General features: G+C 36.0%; 2 protein-coding genes and 1 long non-coding RNA gene across 3 annotated transcripts; 1 reads left to right on the forward strand and 2 right to left on the reverse strand.

Annotated features, from left to right (window-relative positions):
- Window positions 1-648: 648 nt before the first annotated feature.
- LOC140169318 (uncharacterized) lies at window positions 649-1464 on the reverse strand. Its single transcript, XM_072192576.1, has one exon. It carries the CDS (start codon window positions 1462-1464, stop codon window positions 649-651), a length of 816 nt encoding a protein of 271 aa, XP_072048677.1.
- A 3474-nt stretch (window positions 1465-4938) lies between these two features.
- LOC140168977 (uncharacterized) lies at window positions 4939-14742 on the forward strand. Its single transcript, XR_011861303.1, has 3 exons — window positions 4939-5023; window positions 11807-11963; window positions 14631-14742. It is a non-coding gene; the product is annotated as an uncharacterized lncRNA (long non-coding RNA).
- A 7766-nt stretch (window positions 14743-22508) lies between these two features.
- Window positions 22509-24282, reverse strand: LOC140168978 (ABC transporter C family member 12-like). Its single transcript, XM_072192282.1, has 3 exons — window positions 24151-24282; window positions 23327-23491; window positions 22509-22630 (listed from the first exon to the last, which is right to left on the reverse strand). Exons 1-3 carry the CDS (start codon window positions 24178-24180, stop codon window positions 22520-22522), a joined length of 306 nt encoding a protein of 101 aa, XP_072048383.1. The 5' UTR covers window positions 24181-24282; the 3' UTR covers window positions 22509-22519.

Below are 24282 nucleotides of genomic sequence, written 5' to 3' on the forward strand. Positions count from 1 at the left end.
GGGTGGGGTGCTGTGGAAATGGCTATTTGTTCTAAATGTTCCATGTAAAGGTTACACACAATAGGCGAAACGGGCGAACCCATCGCCGCTCCATGGATTTGCTGGTAGTATATGCCATTGTAGACAAAGTACGTACAACGAAGACAAACGTCAAGGAGTTTTACCACATGGGCCGCAGACAACTGAGTTCTTTCTTGCAAGGTGTTATCTCTTTCCAGTCTAGACTGTATAATGGGGAGCGCTTTGTCCACAGGCACAGATGTAAACAGTGCTGTTACATCATACGAACGAAGCTCTTCATCCTCCTCAACGCGTTAATTTTTGATGCAGTCAGCGAAATGTTGCGAATTGGTAATATGGTGTTTTGTCTTACCAATCAACGGAGATAAGATATCCGCCAAATGTCTAGCACAGTTATATGTTATGGTACCAACACTACTAACAATAGGTCTCAGTGGGATGTCAGGTTTGTGTACCTTTGGTAGACCATAAAACTTGGGTGGAGACTCAGTCGTAGGATAAAGCTTACGGTATTCAATCCTATTAATCCCTTCTCGTTCTCCAAATCTTGAAGCACTGACACTAGTTCTTTCTTATACCTTGGTGTGGGATCTTTGGTGCCAAGATTCTTGTATGTGGCTGTGTCACTCAAGAGTTTTTCACACTTCTGTTGATAATCTGGTGTGTCCAAAACAACAACCTCCCTTTGTCAGCTGGTAAAATCCGTATATCCTGATCTTTCTTTAGTTGTTTCAGCGCTTTATGTTCATCTGCACTCAAATTGGATTCAAGTTTCTTTGGACGACTCAACAAACCAACAACTTTCGATCTCAGTTCACTAGCATCGCGTTCAGGCAACTTACGACACGCCGATTCAGTGCTGGTGATAATGTCAACAACGGGGATTTCAGTTGGTGCAACCGCGTAATTCAGACCTTTTACCAACACTGATAGCTCAGAATCATTCAATAAACGCTCGGAACAGTTCTTCACCCATTTACTGATGCAATCGGACGCTAGGGAGTTGTTAGTTTTGCGAGATTCAAGTTCCTTTTTCTTTTTCAACAATCGCGAAAATTTGTTTTTCTGGCGTGCTTTGGACAGCTCGTGTTCCTTGACCTGTGACCTCTCAGTCCGTGTTTTAATTTCAGCTGTGACGTCGCTAGGTAACTCACTGGCGCTATAAATAACCGACTCAAAACGATCTTTTTCTTGATTTAAATTGTCGATCTTATTCACAATTTGGCCAACACGCACATTAAGTAAAGCTCTCTCGGCTCTCCTAAGAATATTATCGGCTTTTCTACCCTTGACAGTGCTTGTTAAATTTTGATGTTTACAATGTAGACTAAACCGAAGATGGTTGCGATACCGGGCGATCTTTTTTCCCGTTTTTTCCAAATGTCTGATGTTATCAAGGCAATCCTTGCCGTAATCAGTTCTGATATTAGCATGAAAGTTCATCTGTATTGGTAATCCATATATAGAAAGATTTAAACTCTTGATCTCAATACAAACTCTTGATCCCGGTCATTACGTCACACTTCAAGAGTGCACGATCGGGTCATTCCGCTGACGAAGGCTGTAGTAGCAACAGCTGAAAATATTTTGTATTGAGATCAAGAGTTTAAATCTTTCTATATATGGATTACCAATACAGATGAACTTTCATGCTAAGATGGAGAAATGTTAAAGAAAACAGATGGGATATAGATGTAATCTATAGCCTCTGAAAGTCTCGTACTATAGTTTCACCCCTATTGCCGGGGATCATCAGCGGAATGTTAGCTATAAAAGCTAGAAAATCTCCAAGAGATGACTAAATCGTGAGAGTTTAAGGTTTATTCCGTTATAGGATTAAAAATCGTCATTTGCTGTGAGTATGAATTTGCAGAGATTTAGCAGTCCAAGTGGCATGAAGATAAGTGGACCCATGTGTAGTTTAAAATTAAGCACTAGATATGACGAGTACAAACAGGCTTTATGGTTTTAGATACTAGCTTGTAAAGATGTATAATAGTGTGATAATAAAAGTATATTCAAAGAAGTCAAAGACGCACAATGTCACTATTAATAGTGAATATCACAAGAATGAGTAAACTTGGTGGCTCTGCAAAGAGCCGTTTGGATTTTTTATTTGCGAGATTGCATGTATAGTTGATAACGTTGTCTATGTTTAACAAACCACGTGTATGTTTTGGTTTAGTATAACGTTGGTTTCGATATATAGGTAGGTATTACCTTTTGCCACGTCTGAGAGATCAGACATTGTTTTGATTTGTCCAATCATTTTCGTGTCTCGTGCTATAATATGAAACGTTTCTTATTGCAGAACTATCATGGCGGAGGAGGATATCAACGTTGAGGTCAAATCCAAATCATCTCGAAAAATAAAGGCATTTCTCCAACCTGCTCCTCCAAGCTCACCGCCCAACCTTCAAAGAGCATTCTCTCGGTATATCACAGTAGAGCCCATACTTTTACTAACGGCTGTAGGTTTTGGTGTGGTGACATCGGTATTGCCACAATTTCTACAATACACCATAGCCATCGAACAAAATGTGACGTTACCTGAGGATAACGGAGGGATAAACGGCACGTGTGTGGATCAAAATACAAGCAATCCATATTACAGGCATCTTCAGGAAGTCCAAGCTGAGGTGTCATACTGGCAGATGGTGATCTCCATGTGTGGTACTATCCCATCTATAATTGTAGCTCCGCTTCTGAGTACTTGGAGCGATAGAGGAGGCCGAAAAATAATTATCGGTTTCGTTGTACTCGGTTATCTTGTTTTCATGCTTGGATTTCTCCTTGTACATCGTTTCGCCCTGCCACTTTGGGTCCTCGCCGTGGCTAAATTTATTGAAGGTGAATAATCCTCTATAGTCTTTTTGATAATGTTGTCTGTGTTTACTGTACAGGGTACGTTGTAAGGAGTCAAAGAAATTCAGGTCGATTAAAATAAATATATGTAGAGGCTGTGCTGGTTGGCTGGGTTTGTCATGTTTTTGACACCACAGAATGTGTATACATGTATACGCATATCTGTTAAGTCGAAATCATGACAAATTATCCGTCTGATGATCGGTATACCCAATGATCGTAAGTGAGAGTATTCCGTGAAACTACGGTTGCCTTACCAGAGGTCTATACTTTGAATTTGTATATAATATAGTGTAAGAAATTGGTACTTCTCCGAACACATTTGGTGCTTTGGATTCCAGGGAGTATTATACATGTGTAAGAAATTTGGTTCCAAAACGGACGTTGCAGGCAATTCACTTTTATTTATTGTACAAGCTTTCGGACTTACCTAAAAACAATACATACACACACAAAAAACAGCAAATAATATGTTCCTGTGACCAAGAGGATCATTAGAAGTGGAAAAACAAGACTTATATCTGTTTTTACACCTCCCAATCAGTAAGTTTTGAATCTACCTTTACCACTGAAAGGACAACTTACAATGGAAGGCCATTTAGAGCCTTGTTAGTCAGAAAACAATATAGACATTTTTATGTTTCAATTTGACATTACGTGATATAATGGGCACTGGTGTGAATAATTACCATTGTTATTGATTATCACATGTTTTGATCCCCTCCAATTGCATGGAACTAAAAAGAATAATCCAATGAGAGCTGAAAAGATTTCCTTCAATGGATACTGGATACAAGACAATAGGATTTTGCTGCAACTTTCAAATCTCGGGTTACTTTCTTTAAAATGTACGCTACGACATCCATATCGGGACCATTGGAGCAAATGAGCAGTCATAATGCGCAAAACTAGATTATGCTTTGTGACTGCACATTCCAAATTTGGCAAAAAATCAATGGTTGGGGAATAATGGCTATTATTTAAAGGGGTAATCACTTTTGGACAGATGTTTATTTTCCACTCAGACAATTGACAATTTTGTTGAATTTGATCTTACAGGTTTAACCGGAAGTGATATGCTATTATATGCCCAGTATAATGCATACATTTCTGATATTACAAACAAGGAAAACCGATTACTGCGTATCGCAATCGTTTTAACAATGCCGTCAATAGGAATCGGATTGACTCAGATGGCTATTGGATACCTCATCGAAGATTACGGATTTGGCCCTGCACTGTGGATCGCGTTTATTGCGTATTGCCTTGCATTCCTGTACATTATCATCCCACCATTTTTAATCGAAACTGTTGATAGAAACGAGAAGAACGCGAAACCGGGAATGTATCAATCAGAATCCGGTGTCATATATGGATTTAAAAGTCTGATACTTCTTTTCAAAAGCAAAACACGCCTTCGAAGATGGCGTTTAGGATTTCTCTATATGATAGTGTTTATGAATCAGGTGATAAATACTGCAGTTCTCGAAATCGTCCTCGTGTATGGATTGGGACCGTCATTTTGTTGGTCGTCAGTGCTAGTTGCCGGCTATACGACCATGTCTATTTTTAGCAGTGCTCTAGGTAAGAAAATAGATAATTGAAATATGGATGAAGATGTTGAAAAAGTTTAAATTGTTATAATGTAAATTAATTTTATGTTCTTACAGCTGCTCTAATAGGCTCGAATGGTTTTTCTCTGTGTCTTTCCGACCTCTGGAATCTTCAAGTCAGCATGGTTTTTGGTATTCTGTATGGATATCTTCATGCTATTGCAAACACGACGCTAGGACTGTATATCGGTAAGTTAATCCACCTTCCTTCCATTCACTCTTCTAATCCCCTCTCTTCCCTCTGTTTCTCTTTCTCTATCCCATAACCTCCCCCACATACACGCCCTATCTTTCTCCCCTCTCTTATTTCTCATTTCTTCGTGAAATAAATAGACATAAATAACCACGTGTCCGAAACCAAAACCAGTCCTAAAACTAATTACTTGAAACGACAGTGGGTCGACAATATCGACAAAATGTGTTTCTCTTTTTCATTACAGCGGTGCTTGTGGCATCTTTGCGTTCTATTAGCAGGCCTCTGATCCCTGCAATGATGGCCAAAGTAGTCTCAGAACATGAACATGGTACGTTGTATCATGATATAAACACAGCAAAATTAAAAAGTTGCCACTAGTTCCATCACCATTTAATCAGAGTCTGAGGAGTTAATGGCAGAATAATTTATATACTAATTTTCTATACACTTTCCTTCGAAGGTTGATACCAAATTTGATATCAAAAGTTTAATCATTGTGAGTATAGGAACCGTTGTTTGGATATTCGTGCAATTCTAAAAATGACATACAGTACGACAGCAACTTAGCTCACTTCCGGTAATTTTTACCGGCGTGACCTTTGCTGTTACGTAACGTAATGTTGTAAATCAGGTGGCAAATACAGTTTTTCAGAAAACATCAAAAAATGGAATACATGAGTGGTTTCTCCTTCATTTCCATATTGAGCCCATAGATAAGATATGAAACATGAGTATAAGGCAAACAGTAACGTGTAAAAGTCCAATTATTGTGGAGAAAATGAATGTTTATTGTGCGCGAAGTAGCCTAAAAATGGAGAAAAAATGCATGTCACGATCACCAAAATGGTTATATCTGCAACTATGCGCCAACGCCGGTCGTATGCTTTTCTGTAATGATAGACATTAGCTAACTTGAGCTTGTATTAAATTTTCAGCGAAAATGATTGGTGGAACAATCGAGTCGTAGGTTGGAAAGTTGCTTTCAAAACGGCTTCCCCTCGCAATCGTGCGTGACCATAAGTGACCAGTGTCAGCAGGAAAATTAACAGCTGGTCTTGTCCATATAATCGATTAATAATTGTCAGGATCGTCCAGTTGACTACAGTGATATTTATTTATTCATACAAAATACTGCCCTGTCATACAAAATATCGAAGTCAATATAAAACGTAATTTCAAGCCATTTGACTGAACTTACAAACAGTTTATAAAAGATTATTGTTGAACGAGACACTGAATTAGAAATAACATTGCAAAAGGTACGAGAATAAGTTAGCAGGTTGTGATGGTCTAGTGGCTAAGTCCGTGCCTGAAGTGCGTGAGCTTGGAAGTTCGAACCCTACCATAGCGGGTTTTTTTTGTTGTTGAAAATATTTATGATATTAGTAAACAACTTTCAGGAAGGGTTTCTGATCATTTGAAGCAGAAATAATGAGGTAAAATGAAAGAAAGCATTTTTTTATCTTGACCGCTTGTGGTGTTCTATTGAAGATAATTAAAGTTACTCTAGACAACGAAACGCTGATTCCAATTATGTGTATGTCTGGGTATGGTGTAAGAACGGTGTAAAAATTACAAATAATATTATGCCAAAATATCAGGTTTGAAATTCGTAAATTATGGATGACGCTATCTTATTTTTTAATATGTAGGCCTACGCATAAAGAAAAACATTGCAAACGTGTTGCATAGAAATATTTTTAATTGATCATAATACTGACGGGCCTACACCATAGGCCTAACAGAACAAGAGAGAAAAAAAATCGAAATGCTGTAGGATTCGAACCTTCAACCTCTCGCACTTCAAACCACGGCGTCAACCACTAGACCATCACAACCTACTGTAACATACGCGTATCTTTTGCAACCTTATTTCTCATTCAGGGACTCGATCAACAATAATATTTTTAAAACTGCTTTTAAGTTCAGTCAAATGAGGTGATATTACTTTTTATATTGACTTCAATATTTTGTAAGTCAATGCAGTATTTTACTTGAATAAAGTGGAGTCAACTGGACGATTCTGACGATTATTATTCGATATAATGACAAGGCCGGCTGCTATTTTGCTAGTGACACTTGTCACTAACGGGACACGCACGATTGAGACACAGGCCGTTTTGAGAGTAACTTTATGGATGGCGGAAACCTTCAAAACACGCCTAAGAATACGCCTAACCTTAGACGTCTAAGATGCAATCTTAGACGTCTAAGATGCATTCTTAGGCGTCCAAGATGCAATCTTAGGCGTCTAAGAAATTCGCGGTAGACTTAAATCAACGAATCACAGGACTAGAAATCCCAAACAACCAATCATCTTAAAGGCGTATTCAATTATTGACCAATGAAATCTTAGACGCCTAAGATTTTACACGCCTAAGAATTCTTACACGTCTAAGATTGATCATTTGACCGTGACTAGTGATGGACGGTAACGTAAATTCGATCAAAACGTACAACGTCAATCGCAAAGAGAAAGGGGTGATGGGGTGGGAGGGGGATAGGGTACATGTTCTCCCACCTTTCGGCACAATGGCCCATTGTTTTGTTCTTTTCAGCCACTTTTTGACAATTCAGGCGGAACAATGTATTTTTACATAATAGGCTTTTTTTCATTTGAACATAATCTAGCAGTTGATGTTGTTGTTGTAAACTGATAAAACTTTAATTTGTTTTAAATATTTTGTTTTTCTGATGACTTGCAGTTAATGTAAGATTTCTATTTGTGTGGCTATAGCGTAAATGATGATGATAATGATGATGATGATGATGATGATGAGTTGATGACGGTGTTGTTGTTGTTGTTTGTTGTTGTTGTTGTTGTTGTTGTTGTTGTTGTTGTTGTTGTTGATGATGATGATGATGATGATGATGATGATGATGATGATTATGGATAATACAAATGATGTCAGATTATTATTAGAGTCGTGGTGGTGATGATGATGGCAGTGATGAGGGATTAAATTTAGTATGAAATTTTCACGACCCCCCCCCCCTCACACCCTCCCAATCAATGTTGTTTTGATACTGAGATAGGAACGGACTAGTATTGGCTCCAACATTGATTGAATATGAAACATTAATGTTTGCCACTCACGTTACTTGTAATGTTTAAACAAAGAGCACATGTCTATGGTGTCACCCTGCTCACTTTTCATGTATGTTTTTCTTAACACGTATGCTATGACTGAGCCAAAATACACAGTTAAGAGACCTCGATACCTCCATTCAACAAGAAAGTTAACCTGACGGTGTAGGGTATGATGCGTTTATATCCAATACGTTCAGAGGTCAAGTTATTACTGCACACACATTATAAGGTCAACCAACTATGTCTTTATAATTCGAACAGCGTGTGATATATTTTTGCGAAGGGACCCGGGACAAGGCCAAAGCGTCTTTTATAATTGAAGAGATCAGATATGCATAATTTCAGTCTGCAAAGTGCAAGAAGACAATTAGAGGTCAAATTTTCTATGTTAAAAATAGAATCATGGAGGTATATAAATATATGCTAGGCATGTTTGTTCCTCTTTGGTGTTTGTGTATTAATTTTCATCATCATCATCATCATCATCATCATCATCATCATCATCATCATCATATCATCATCATCGTCGTCGTCGTCATCATGCTCATCAACATTAATACCTGACTACTACTAGCCACACCAAACAGCACACCAAACCAACGAAAATAAAATCAAACCAATTAATCAATTTTGCTGCAAGTCCTCAGAGAAAATCACCTTGGTGATACCGTCCATCACTAAAATATCAATCTTAGACGTGTAAGAATTCTTAGGCGTGTAAAATCTTAGGCGTCTAAGATTTCATTGGTCAATAATTGAATACGCCTAAGATGATTGGTTGTTTGGGATTTCTGTTCCTGTGATTCGTTGATTTAAGTCTACCGCGAATTTCTTAGACGTCTAAGATTACATCTTAGACGCCTAAGAATGCATCTTAGACGTCTAAGGTTAGGCGTATTCTTAGGCGTATTCTTAAGCGTATTTTGAAGGTTTACGCCATCCATATAACTTTACAACCTACGACTCGATTGTTCCACCAATCATTTTCGCTGAAAATTTAATACAAGCTCAAGTTAGTTAATATCTATCATTACAGAAAAGCATAAGACCGGCGTTTGTAGATATAACCATTTTGGTGATCGTGACATGCAATTTTTCTCATTTTCCCGGCCACTTTGGACATGTTCAAGCTTCTTTATTTTCAATATTATTCAACTATTACTCTTTTTTTTTTCTTTGCACAAATGTTTGGTATCTTATCCGTGATCATGGTACACAATTTAAGCAAAAAACGACCCGTGTCTCCCATTTCTGGAGCCATTTCGCTAAAACATGTTTGCCGGCCAAATTTTCAACATTTAGTTACGTAAGCCGTGTTCACCAACCCGTAAAAAATTTCTATCGAACAAAAGAGGTCACGAAGTTGCCGTCGTACTGATAGGGAGTTGTATCACGCGGTGGAGCTATCGTATGTGCCAAAAATTACGTCGCCTGAATACGCTGGCGAAGTTACGTAATAATCGGATTAACTACCATAGCAATAGGTGAAAACAATTTTTGAATATACCGCGCTGCACTAATACTTTCACGCGGTACATCTGCATTGAACCTACACCACATTTCGCCATAATATATTCTAGAAACGCTTGCTGTTAGAATAAGAAAAATTTTAATTGTAATTATTGCACAGGTCACGGCGACCCTGTGACCTTTCCGGAAAAAGCCGAGTGGCAGGTTTTTCAAATAAATATTTTCTGTGTAAAAACTGTACCATCAGATAGGTAATGGATAATATGAATATTAACTGTACATCTATCACAACAATTTTTGATAACAACTTGCGTCACAATTGATCTAGTATAGAAGGTAGAGAATTTATTTCAATCTTATATACGCCATTTTTTTTTTTGGAATTAAGTGAAATTAATTCTGTAAAAACTGCATTTTTTTAATGTAATTTTCACATTAGACCCGACAAAAGATTACCGTTTTGTTGTTATGATAATCTAATCTTTTGATTTTGTAAATAAAATTAGGGTCTAATGTGGATTTAGGATGCAAACTGGAACAATCCAATGCCTTGTCAAAATCATTTGCTTCAAAATGGAGTTCGGATGCACTTCGTAATACAACTTCCGCCACTGCGGGAAACCACATGCACAGCAGAGCACATGGCCGATATCAAAATCGATTTTATGTATTGTGTATGTAGGCCTATTCATAGGACCCTCGTATTAATTGTCTCTATGCGCTTGAGAATTCAACAATATAAATAATGGTAGCTTTATTATAATTCACATTAATGTTTTAAGGGCTGGGTATGAACGTTTGGACAGTATTTATTGTGGGACATTAGAGCACATCAGGTATATCAAATTGCATTCTGAATACGAAGACTGTCATTCTGATATCAAATAATTTTGATTTTTTGAAATTCTCAATTTAATACACATTTTATGGCAAATCATTAAAAATTGATATTTTTGATATTTAACAGTACTTGAAGTAAACTTTATAAATCTGATGATTTATACTTAAAGTGTAGGCCTATGTAGGTGGGATGAAAAGCCGACGATCAATTGAAAATTTTGACCATTCGTATTGAAGATATGGATTTTTTTTCCCAAAAAAACCAAAAAAAATTAGGTCTTTTTGGGAAAAAAAATCCATATCTTTAATATGAAAGGTCAAAATTTTCAATTGACCGTCGGCTTTTCCTCCCTGTTACATACACTTTAAGAATATGTCATTAGATTTATATCATTTACTTCGAGGACTGTTATATATCAAAATTTGAAAAATATCAAATTTTTATAATTTGTCATAAAATTTGTATTATATTGTGATTTTCAAAAATGAAAATTATTTGATATCAGAAAGACATGCTTCGTATTCAGAATGCAATTCGATAGGTCTGAGGTGCTCTCATGTCCCACAAAAAATACTGTCGAAACGCAATAAACGCTCATTTTAGATCCCTTAAGCAGATAAAATTCCAAAATATGATGCAGTAATGAAGTTGCGATTTATTAATATTATAGGTATAAATTTTCACGATGACACTATCAAGTTCTTCGTGGTCGAGCGGTCTAAGGCGCTGGACGTATGGTATACGTGATACTAGCCAAAGCGGTGAGCCGTGAGTTCGAACCCCGCCTCTGCCAAACTTTAAAAGAATTAAAATTGAAATTTTACTTTTTAAAAATTTCATATTGGGGAAATGTGACTGGGAGAATTTATGTATGGCGTGGAGTGGTGTGCATTGAACCATATCATGCTGATCACTTGCACCTGTAAGATTAGTATCATTGAAAAGACCAGTATTGTGTTCAATCTATAGTTGCAGACATACACAGGTGATTAGTTCAACCTGCTTGTAGTGCTGCGCGATATGTTCAAAATTGTTTTCACCTATTGCTATGGTAGTTAATCCGATTTATTACGTAACTTCGCCAGCGTATAGGCCTGCAGGTTAATCGATTATAAAGCGCGACTGTTTGTGACTGCGGAAATTTCCAATGGGGTATGAAATGTCGGTGTGTGTGTGTGTTGCTGCTGCACACATTTCGGCGCTGTTGTAAAGTTCTTTACCCATGCATGTAAAAATGCAAATCAAATACCCTGCTCTTTTATGCGCAGGCAAGTGTACAATGATTCCTGTACGGGTTGCTACGGGCCACATAATAAGCTGATACCATGCATTGGCTTTTGCGTGGTCAATTCGTAATTTATCATTTTTAAAATTGCTCACGATGATTAAACTTTTCATATCAAATTTGGTATCAAACCTTCGAAGGAAAGTGTATATAATAATAAAATTAGTATATAAATTATTCTGCCATTTACTCCTCAGACTCTGATTAAATGGTGATGGAACTAGTCGCAACTTTTTAATTTTGCTGTGTTTTTGCTGTGTTTATATCATGTTTATATCATATCACTATTATGAAATTGCATTTTACTAGGAATCGTGTCAATTTCCATTTTATGTTTCAAGAATTAAACTAATCATTGTAGATAGTGGACAAAAGTCGTCATATTTTTTCATGTTTAATCGTATTCTGCTATTCTCTTATCCAGGCGTGGTCTTCGGCTTCAAAGCAAGTATAGAGAGTATTGGCAATCTGTTGTCATCCTTGCTTATAAATTCTATTTACAGTAAAACGGTGCAAACGCAACCAAATTTGGTCTTCATAATACACGGAACATTAGGTTTCATTCCCTTGATACTCACGGCGTAAGTTCAATAATTTTTCTTAAGAAATATTTTAATGAGCCAGTTTTCCTTGTAACTGGTATATATGACAGGATCTGCTCCATGGGGGGCAAACGAGGTACTTTTAAAAACTGAGTTACTATGGTTATTACTTTATGAAACATTAACCCTAGAACTACGAAGGGGGTGATTGTACTAACCACCACGATTTTGTATACGTCACAAAAACCGCACGCGTTTACGCCCAAGAGACCTAAGCTAATCGTAGATCCATCCTTTGCGCTCATTTTAGTGAAACAATGTTCACCCCAGCACCTTACTCGGGGGTAGGACCGGCCGTCAAAGATGACCGGGGGTGAGGCCCATCAGTGGTTTTTACAGTAAAATCAATGATTTTCATTTCTCTCTAGTCAAATTATTCCAAAAGCTACTGACTTTTTACTTGTCAGTGAGGTTGAAATAGGCATTATCTTTGATATTGAGGAGAAATTTTGATTTTGAAGCCATTTTTTAAACGTCACCATGGTCAAGGTCAAGTCACATATTAAGATGGGTTTGTGTGTGTTTGGGTCGGTCTATACGTCACATTAGTGGGCATAGAATGCCCTCAATGCATCCCTGGGGGTGGGGAAGTCATTAATGTAACCGCACAAAAGATGATCTCCCGGCCCCCTCCTCACATTTCTGAGGGTACGGGTCCATAATTGAGCTCCCTTAATAGTGCAACGTAATGCATAAATGAATACTCTATTATGTTCTGTCGTTCTGTGCCATTTAATGATCACGATTAAGACCCTACCCCCAGAAAAACGGGGAGGGGGCCGGGTGGTCATATTTTGTGAATTTTCCCACCCCGGGGATACATTGAAGGCATCTTATACCAACTAATGTGACGTATACACCCCAACACACATGTCACATACACAAACCCACCCCAATATGTGACTTGACATTGACCGAATGGCTCCAAAATCGAAATGTTGGCCTCCATTTTCCTCCCTCCCCTCACGATGTGGGTGATGGCCGATATTTGTAATGAGTGAATTTTGTCCGCAGCTTAGGGAACAAGTGATGTAATGAAAGATCAAGCACAATTATCAATAATATTATCATCATATGCAATGTTTTCATAAATGCTGATTATATTCAACTGATCCTTTTTTAAGGCCTAAAAATTGTTTGATTAGCGTAACATAAAAAATAAGGGTAGGTAGGTAGTTAGGGTCCGTCTGGTTACGCCATTTTTTTTTGGTTTAAGGGCTCTGGTAGCAACGTTTGGACAGTATTTTTGGGACATTTTAAGAGAAAAATCCATGTCTTTAATACGAAAGGTCAACATCAAGGTACGGTTACTTCGTGCAACAGTCTTCTCAATTCCATACGGGTGCGAATCCTGGAGATAGTTGTATTTGAGATGCGGTGCTATATGAGGCTGTTTGGAGTATCTTCGAAAGACAAGAAGACAAATATCTGGGTCGTGAATAAGATTGGCACAGACTTGGCAACATCAGAAAGTCCGTCATTGAGAGGAAATTGTGCTACTTTGGCCACATTGTAAGAAAGGATGGTGGATTTGAGAAGCAGATTCTTCAGGGAGCCGTGGAAGGCCATCGTGGAAGGGGACGTCCATCAACATCTTGGACAAATGATGTGAAGAACGTTTCATCACACGGAATGTATGGTGCAATACGTTTGGCTTTTGATAGAAGTAGATGGCGTACTCTTGTGAAGACCACTGCGGCGCAATCCTGCGCCATCTGACCCAGAGAGAGAGAGAGAGAGAATGTGTGCCAAAATTCGCTTGCACTCCCCCTCTCGACTTGCCAAAAATTGCCCCCCACTTCGGCTCGACAACAATTTCTTGCCCCACTTCCATTTTTACCCTCCCCCAGGGCTCATAATTATTGCACAGCCCCTAACTTATTTTCCTATGTGGCTCATAATATCGGACATTGGCTGACAAACCTTTGGAACCTATTAACAGTTGAATACATGAATCCAAAACCCACCCAAGTCCATGGGAAATGATTTTGAGGAAAAAACCTGTGTATCATTTTAATTCCTTCAGTTAGATTTACCTGGTCAATATGGTAAGTTGTACGTGCAAATGGGTGGGTTAAACTGTATTAGGTATGACGATTAGCATTTCAGGGACTTCGTGGGGTTCATTTTAAATTCTGGACTTGGGTGGTTTTTTGAATCATATACAAAGACAATAATGTTGGAATGATATTACCACTAGTAAAATGATACAAATAAAGCGCACAGTTATGCATAATGTTGATAAGCATTCTGCCATGTAATATAAACCACACATTTTTTTTTCAAACGTCACTCTCCAGCAATGAAGATGTTACAAGTGGACTTTTATACATACTGGATTTCAATCAATGTGTTACAAGACTCAAATCATGCAATTGGGTTGATTCTTTCATACATGCTATTTTTCACATGCTCAATAGACACAGAGGATGAATTTGAGTTGTCCTTTCATGCATATGACAGACCTATGTATAGCAACACTTTCCCATGCTTAACTCAATTTGGCCAAAGTATGGACTTGGGTGCTTTTGTATTCATATATTCAGTTGTTGAGAAAAATGCTGAAAATTAAACAGGATCTGTTTCATATATTAATTTTAATTCTAGTCTTTTGTTCATAACTTATATGCTTTTATTGTTTTTTAGTGTTCTTCAAGTCATAACTCGACACGACAAGGAAGCGGCTGGAAAGAAAGCTTCCTACGGAACGTTTTAAGAGGCAAACTATACTTTCAGGAATGCATATAATAAAAGTGCCATAATGAAAGCATAATATTTTTGGAAAAAGTGGCAGAAAACATTGTTGTCATTTATAATGTACTTTTTGTGACAAGATAAAGGAGTGGCTGCGAAGGAAGTTTTCAAGAATCGTAGTTGGTATGGTATACATGGGCACAATGACGGACTAAGAACCTGAAACATTTGTTATGAACACGACAGAGTCTCTAACAATAATTTACTATAAATTCTTCATATCTAACGTGAAGCGGTTCAAGACAAGTGTTATTTCGATCCACAAATCTAATTTCAATTCCAATTCCAATTCAATACTCTCTCTCTCTACGAATTCCACATTGATTCAATTCTAATTTGATTCTCTCTTCCAGATTTTAATTTGTTTTTATTCCAATTCAGATACTAGATATAAAAAAATTATGTTCATTCGATTCCAATTCAATGCATCAAAATTATAGGCAAACAATTTTGATTCGATTCATAACATTAACATTTCATTTCGTTTCATTTCATTTCATTTGATTCTGATTCAAATTCAAATTTCAATACATTACAATAAATGTAGGATTTGCCGATTAGTGGTGTATCCTTCGTGTAAGAGAATACCAAACAAATCCCAACTACCAAACAAATCCTAACCCTAATCCTATTCTAACCCTAAACCATTACCATAACCCTAATCCTAATCCTCATCCCAATTCCTAACTCTAATAGAGGTCATCCGTGTTCTATAAGCTGCATATCCTATCAACGACTGCTATACCTTGATTAGGATTTTTAAAAGAAGTACATGCATGCGGCAACCATGACTGTTTCAAAATAGCCCGCAAAAGTCATGCAAGGAACTCCGAGGTCATGCATTGAATTGGTTTGAATGAGGAACACTCCGGGAACCGGCGCCTTTTGTTAAAAGTCACACATGAGTAACGTGGATAACCTTTATCCTATTAGTATTTTCGTGTTCTCTTACACTAAGGATAAACCCGATTAGTTCAATGCTTTATGACCTGTTTCGGTTTCAACATGCAATAACACTACAAGATAACACTATTACACATTATTCTAAAAATAATGTATTTGTGCTTAAAATATCGTCTCTAAGGGGACGATATCGCCAATTAGTGTTTGGGTCATTATTATTTCAAAATGGCGGCGTAGTCAAAACTTCGGCTAATAAGAGAAATATTTAATAATTTCTCTGCGGGGAAATGTATATTATTAAAAAACAAAATGTCAGCAATAACAGATCACCTAGTCGACAAAAATCATGTTATTGGATGGGGGGACGCTGAGATCATTGGCACGGATCAAGAACGATTCACACGCTGGTTAAAGGAGGCTATAGAAATTAGAAAGAGGAGGGGCACCACCATTGATGAGTTTCTAGAACTAGGTTCAAGAAAATCCCCAGATGGAAAATCAACTGGCAACACCAAGACCTACGGTGGAGATACATCTAGCGTCGGTTGCCAATAGGAATCACTCATCATCAAGTGTTGACAAAGGCAACAGTGTTGCTGAAACTTCAAAGTAAGTGCAATTTCTGGATCAGATATCAAGAACTTTGGTTACTGAGGGTACGTTAATATTTAGCAAAGAAGAAGAGCATTTGTCCAATTTCAAATTTCAATGGGGTATAAAACAATAGGGCAAAGTAAGGCTATTGCATCTGTTTGGCACATTTTCGCCAGCTCATAAGGGGCTGGTATCTGTTTCATAGATGGGATTTGTGTACACAAAAGATTATCACCTTCTATTGGTATGAATTATTTTATTTTACTTTTTCTGCTGAAAATGTTTTTGATGTTTGCTATTCGATTTGTAAGGGAAATAAAGTATGTTTTGCCGTTAAAACGAACGAAAACGAGTGAGTATTGCCAAAGTTATGTTTGAATTGATTATGACTTTAAAAGTTATAGGTTAGGCCTACATATAACAATAACTTGTTCTATAGCATATCAACATGGTGAACAAGGTAATTATACCACCAATGGCGTCATATCAGATCTAATAATGTTGTAGAATCAAACTCTTCATTATATGGACCACATTGAAGTCAAAGTAATTATCTATCATATCCTGTATCGTTTTATGGATAAAAAATGACTCAAATTGATGTTATTGATGAAATTATTGCTATATTTTCCACAATTCACATAGAAATACAAAATACGCATTAAAATACCATCAAAGAATCATGGAGGAGATGGCCGAAAGGCCAGTAAGGCCAGAGGTAGCCTTCCCCTTTAACAGAAAAGTTACCAAACAGAAAATTCAACAGCAAATAATAAAAATTAAAAACAACAAACAAACAAACAAGAAACAAAAAAACTACAATGCTCGACAATTAATCATATTTTGAAATTAAGTGTCTTTTGTACACGTTCCGGAAATGTTTCACTGAATAAGACGCTCTTAAAGATTTTTGCAATGAGTTCCATAATATAGGACCAGCTGTACGGACAGCGTGATCTGTGAAAACCCTGCTATTTTTAGTCAAGTTATAGTTATTAGCGTTTCTTGTTTGGTAATCATGAATATTAGATCGTAGGGTAAATAAACTGTCAAATAAGCTCGGTAATTCATTAATACTGTACTTATACATAAAAACTCCCAATTCTAATTTATAGGTGTCATTGTTTGCTAAAATGTTATATTTGGCAAACAAGGGGGCTGTATGACTTCTGTAATGACTACTGGCAACTGTCCGTATCGCCCATTTTTGGAGTTTCACAATTTTATCCAAATATGTTTTACATGTGTTTCCCCAAATTAATATTCCATAGTTCAAATAAGGTTGAATAAAGGTACAATATAGAGTATAAAGAATGCGATCTGGTACAAAGAATTTGAGTTTGTTCATTACACCAATATTCCTTGAAATAGTTTTTGCTATACAGTTAATATGACACCTCCATGTTAAGTTTTCGTCTATGAGTACTCCCAGGAATTTGGTATTATCTACCCTTTCTAGAACGATTTCGTCTAAAATTATCTTAACATCTACATTACAGACAGTTGTTGTTGAATCAATATTTATCCAATTCTTGGACGTCATATGTGGTGTTCCCAGAATCATATAATTGGTTTTACTGGCATTTACTGATAATTTGTTTGCTCTGAACCAATTACTGACTTCCTTTAGTTCATTGTTAATTAACCAAAATTTGCTTCTTATATCTTTATGCGAGTATAGTATTGTGGTGTCGTCTGCAAACAGAATAAAGCTAAGTACGTTAGATGTGTTAACAATATCGTTTATATAAAGTATAAATAGTAGAGGTCCCAATATGGAACCTTGAGGGACACCGCATATGATATCTTTCATTTTGGATTCACACGAGTTTATAATATAATATACATATTGTTTCCTGTTACTTAAGTAATTCCTAAACCAGTCCAGTACAATGCCTCGGAATCCGTAGTGTTCTAATTTGTGGGCTAATATGTTATGGTCTATAGTATCAAAAGCCTTTGAAAGGTCTAAAAATACTCCAATAGTAGTTTCATCTTTTTTCTACCGCATTATTAATTTTATCCACTAAATGTATAATGGCCATATAAGTAGAGTGATTGCTGCGGAAGCCAAATTGATTATCATTAAGTATTTTATGACTGTCAATATAAGCAATACATCTATTAAAAACCAATCTTTCAAGTATCTTTGAAAAACAAGGCAATACCGATACTGGGCGATAATTCGAAAACACTTCAGCGTCTTCTTTTTTGTAGATTGGTATTACCTTTGCTACTTTTTAATTTTTGAGGACAATACCTGTTGTGATAGAAAGATTGAAAATTGAGGCAAGTGGCTTTACAATTTCGTTTGCTACCCTTTTGATAATGAAGTTTCCAATATTATCGCAACCAGCACTTTTGTTCTGATTGAATTTATCTATGATTTTAATAATTTCTGGTTCTATAATAGGTTTCATATACATGCTACTAGATACGGGATTATCTAGATAATCAAAATAGTCTTTTCCAGATTTATGAATATTTGCTGCAAGTTTCGGACCTATGTTTACAAAATATTTATTAAAATGATCACATATTTCTTGGGGATCTAAAATAGTAGCAGTATTGTCATTATTGTCCGTCTTAAATTTATTTTTAGTTTGCTGATTTTACCACGTCCAATAATACTATTAATTGTTTTCCACGTATGTTTCATATTATTTTTTGCCCGTTCAAATTTGGTAAAAAAATAGTTTCTTTTCGATTTGCGTATCAAACCATGCAGTTTATTCCTATAGGTTTTAAATTTTTGGAGGCATTCCGTATTTGGATTCTGCAAATACTGTTTATATAAAGAATTTTTCATATTTATACAACGTAAAAGCCCTTTAGTTATCCACGGTGATCTTGGGTCTTTTTTTCTTTTACTTGAACATTTCTTCAATGGTACACATTCATCATATACATTGTTAAATATTTCAATAAACTTGTTATAATCATCATCTGCATTAACATTATCAAGACATTCTTGCCATTTAACATTAGCCAATTTGTTCTTTAACTTATTAATATTGTAGTTATTGTGTACTCTTTTGTATGTTGCCTTTTTACACGGAATATCTGATACATCTAGATTTGTAGACAAGATAGTAGGGAAATGGTCACTTATATCAGTAACTAAAATAGCAGATTGTACAATATTTTCATTATTCGTTAATATGTTATCGATTAATGTAGCAGATGTTTCTGTTATTCTGGTCGGTTTGTAAATAGTTGGCATTAAGGAATAAGAGTAAATTAAATCTAAGTAGTCATGAATAGGTTTTTCATTTTCCACTTTCAGGAGATCTATATTGAAGTCACCCATAACGTAGGCTAACTTTTTTTCAGCGTTTATTTTTTGAAAGACAGGGTCTATATCTAATATAAATTCGTTTATCGCTGTATGAGCTCTGTACACCACACCAACAATAATATTGCGACTTTTTACATTTTCTATTTCAATGAAACATGACTCATAATTTGATGTTGCCTTACTCAAATCTTTACGTAGCTTATAAGTAAGTTTGTCGGAAATGTACATACCTGCGCCACCTTTCTCTTTTCCGACTCTATTAGTATATTCAAAATTATATCCAGGGATTTTGTAAAAGTCATGTGGTTTATCTTTCAAGTGTGTTTCAGAAATGCCTATAATGGTGAAATCATGGTTAACAGATTTAACACATTCATTCATTTTATCGAAATTTTTAGATATGCTTCTAATATTAATGTTCATAAAATTTAATTTGCCCTCCTTAGGGAATGAACATTGACTAGGTGTGGTATAATTACATTCATGATTACAACTAACATTAGCAACATCATCTTTGTCTCTAGAACTACTTCCAAATCGCAATGGATTAAAAATCATATCATCATATTTCTTAAGGTCTATATTTGGAATATGTGTTTCATTAATGAGTTGAGATATATCTGTGTTATTATCATCATCAAAACTAGTATTTTCTTCTACCAATTGAATACATTTATTACATGTCCATTCATTACATTTCAGGCGTCGAATTTCATTCGGTTTTAGATTAGTACATTTTTTTTTTTTTTTTCTCTTGCAATTTCTACATGTTATATTTTTATGACAATCTTTTACTATTTTTGAGCACGAAACACAGATATCTTTACATACAACAGACATACAATTATATAAATATCAATAATCTAAAAACAAACACCTGAAAAGAAACACTTCTTTCAAAATATAAGCGTTGTACCAAATGATAAGAAGTTTCTTTTAAGCAGATTTAGTGATCAACCAGTCACTGCAGCATGTTATATAATATCATTATACATATTATTAGAGGTTCAACATAGGCCAATTAAACATTTAAACACAATATTAATAATAATAAAATCAAGATGAACAGCGAGACTGGTTTAACAGCAACCAGAATAATCATATTGATTTGATCAAATATTCAATCCGTTTCACTATTGATGTGACTTGCAGACTTGAATTATATTGATAAGAGTTTTCACAAATTGCTGCATTCAAGATTTCAGTATTACATTGATTTGGTCAAAGATTTAATCAATTATCGATATGACTCGCTTATTGGTAAAAGTTTTCACACATTGCTGCAGTTCAGTATCAACCTTGCATAATAAGTAAATTATTGAATTGTAATAATGGAAGTTCAATACTTTTCAAGTAGTAAGTGAAAGAAGAGAAACAGCATGGAAAATATTGAACAAAGACATACTATGATTCTTACAAAATGTACATTTTGCATCAAGCTGTACTTGAGCAAATAGATCATACACAAAAAATTACAATTTCTATGTACAATCATTCATTGAATGAAAAGTCTACTCTGCCGGCATTTCTCCATAGAGATGAATAATGTTCTGAATGTCCGACATAGATCTCATGATGTAGCGTGTTGGCCTACCAAGCTGCATAAGAACATAGATATTGCCTTCCCATGACCAAGCAGACTGAGCCCTTGGTACGCGTTTTACCATGTCCTTGGCTTTATCCAGTATCTCTTGTTTGGCCTTGCAAAGGAGATCGTGAATTCCAATGTATTAAACATCAGTTTTGTCTTTTTAACGGGAAAAGTCCGATGGAAAATAAAGTTTTTAGGGGCTAGCAATAATATGGGCATAAGCCTATAATACATAGTATTGAACAATGTACTCCATATTTTGACATGCATTTATAGAAAATGAATACATGTAAATTATTGTATAAATACAAGTACTGTAAAATGACACAACTAAAGTGAAGCCACTTTCTATCTTTTTTATTTGATTCATAAAATTACATTACATTTAACAAAATGATTGAAGACTGAGAAACACACAATGCAGACTATTTAGAATAGAATAGAAGATGCCATGCCCATAGCTTTGCAGGAGTTTCGGACTAACAATCAACACATTCAGAAAAATACAGTTTAAAAGTGAAGATTGTAGTGAGTGATCACTGATCAGTCCTTTATTATGTGCATACCACTATCTACTTTATAGTAAACTATACATTGCGAATTAATATAAAATTATTTTAAAATAAAATGTGCAAATTGGGTTTATATAGCGAATTGACTAACAACTACAGTGTATTTCTTGATATTAATAATAAGTATGGGTATAAAGTAGAAAAGACAAAAACAATTTGGAGTAATGAATTAAAGAGTTGACAGGAGTTATAGGAGTTAATGTTTTGATGGTTTGGTGGCCTGTCATGTAACCTGGATGTAATCGTGATCCTAAAAAATGCCTTTCAAGGTGACCCAAACTAATTACAAGACCTCTTTTACATTGAGGCTGGCTTTCCCTTTTAAAGGGAATTTTTATTAATACACTAATTGGTTTTGCTCCGTTTTTGGCACATATCTCAAATCACAATAGACCCAATTTAATCCTTCTTCTGTGTAGCACAAAGGCTCGACCTTTGTCCCACGAAAACATTGGGTTAATCGCATAGTGAATGGCTGTAAAGTGAAGACCAAAATCTTCAGTGTGTGGAGAAACGGTCGCTAACCTTAACTGACGAACCTCCAAAGAGAAATTATGCGCTCAGATTTTGCTAAATCAGTGAAAACCGTTAACACATTTGATATAGTTTGTTTGCTTTTGTTTAACTTTTGAAAGAAAGAATAAATGTTTAGGAGTTGCTCCTCATCCCCCCACCCCCAGGAAATTCAGGAAATACCATATGAAAATTGCCGAAAAACTACTAATCAAATACTGAATTAAATGGAGGACGGACAGCTTGCAATGCGAAGTGACATATATTACTTGCGCCCTCAAAAGGCAGCTGTCTTCCCTTCCTGTGATTCTTAGTCACTTGTGTCTTTTGGCTTCTCTTTCCTTGTCATGTTAGCTACCATGATGCTTAAAAGTGTACTGGAATCGGCAAGAAGATTGGATGGGGTGTCAAATTCTGCAACCTGTGGAAAGATGATGAGAACAAAATTAATACAAGTTTATATGGGACACGATCTGGTCCATGAAGGCCAAAGAAGGCATTATGAAAATTGCGTTACTATAATTATTACCTTATACAAACATTTGGCTAATTGGGTCTAAAGTTATGGGGTATCTATTTCTTACGTATTTTATTGGGTTTTTTTACTTCATATTTTTGCCTTTATCTCAATTTCAAATTTATCAATTTGGCCTCCTTGGACCAGATCGTGTCACATATTATATGCCCCAATGTTAACGACTGTGAAAATTGAAGTCATAATCTGATGGGTATACTGATTACGCGGAGTTGTGTCCGAGTTAATCTTCTGACTGCATTTGATACAAATTTTTGAAGTAAGTAGACTAGATTGGGTAATTACAGTTGAAACCCCTACACCCTCCCTCGTCTATGTCATCTTCATTTTCATCATCACCAACCACAGACCATCATTGTCATCATCATACTGACTACCGCTATCATCATTATCATCATCATCACATCACATTATCATCATCATCATCATCATCATCATCATCATCATCATCATCATCATCATCATCGTCATCACCATCATCATCATCACCAACAGCATCATCATCGTCATCATCATCATCACCAACAGCATCATCATCATCATTACTAATGTACCACCATTATTAATAATCAAACATCATACCTTTCCATTATCGATAACCATAATTTTATCTGAATCTAGTACTGTCTGCAGCCTGTGTGCTATAGTCAGCAGTGTACAGTTGCTGAAGGCCTCTCGTATTATTGATTGCACTAAACTGTCAGTCTCTGTGTCTATTGCAGCTGTGGCCTCGTCTAACATTAAAATCTGCAAAATAAAGAAAACAAAATGATACAAAAATAATTCAATGTTCATTTAAATAGCATCAATGTGAAAAGAATACAAAATATACATGTACATCCCCTTGGAGGAAGATCGAAGCATTAAATGGTAATAACACTGGGCTATTCCAGTTGAAATCCATACACCCCATAGGCCCATATGGAAGATATGACCTTAATCTCCCACACAGGAAGTATGTATTTAAAATTGATTTATCTGAATGTGTGACTCAATTTGAAGTCTATACCTCCTGTGAGGTTTACGGTCATGATCATTTCCACCAAGTCTTCAATATACCGTACAGTGTACAACATATCGTACTGGTGCAAATGAAATGAGAAATCTGGTAAAATCCAAGGAAAATACTAGTACCAGTTTTAAAGGTGCCGCCATACAGGATTTAGCAACAAAATATTGTCTATTGCATGGACGCTGTCATTATTAGATTTGAAACCAGAAACGTAAGTGAGTGATACTTCTGCTTTTCACCGCCATTTTAAGCATTTTCACTGAAATTTTGCATCTAATAAATGCCCCCTAAAAATTGCTCACCCGGGGCATTTATTACAGACAATACGGTATTCCGCTTTCTTGGCAAAAGCCAGGGTGGTAATAATAATAGTACAACAATAATTATGACATACCTTGCTTTTACGTAGTACTGCTCTAGCCATACAAAGCAACTGTCTCTCACCGACTGAGAAGTTGTCACCATTTTCTATCACAGGAGCTTCTAGCTGGTTGTCTAACTTGCTTACCTAAAAACAACATAATTA

This window comes from Amphiura filiformis, chromosome 14, assembly GCF_039555335.1.
Source record: "Amphiura filiformis chromosome 14, Afil_fr2py, whole genome shotgun sequence".
In the NCBI taxonomy this organism is placed as follows: Eukaryota; Metazoa; Echinodermata; class Ophiuroidea; order Amphilepidida; family Amphiuridae; genus Amphiura; species Amphiura filiformis.

What these genes read in the sequence shown, in the direction of transcription:
- LOC140169318 (XM_072192576.1), bottom strand. Translation starts at nt 1,464, where the DNA reads ATGAACTTTCATGCTAATATCAGAACTGATTACGGCAAGGATTGCCTT.
- LOC140168978 (XM_072192282.1), bottom strand. Translation starts at nt 24,180, where the DNA reads ATGGCTAGAGCAGTACTACGTAAAAGCAAG. An exon ending in CAGTACTACGTAAAAGCAAG is followed by an intron (nt 23,492 to 24,150) that starts GTATGTCATAAT and finishes TTTATTTTGCAG; the next exon opens with ATTTTAATGTTAGACGAGGC. An exon ending in TGGTTATCGATAATGGAAAG is followed by an intron (nt 22,631 to 23,326) that starts GTATGATGTTTG and finishes ATCTTTCCACAG; the next exon opens with GTTGCAGAATTTGACACCCC.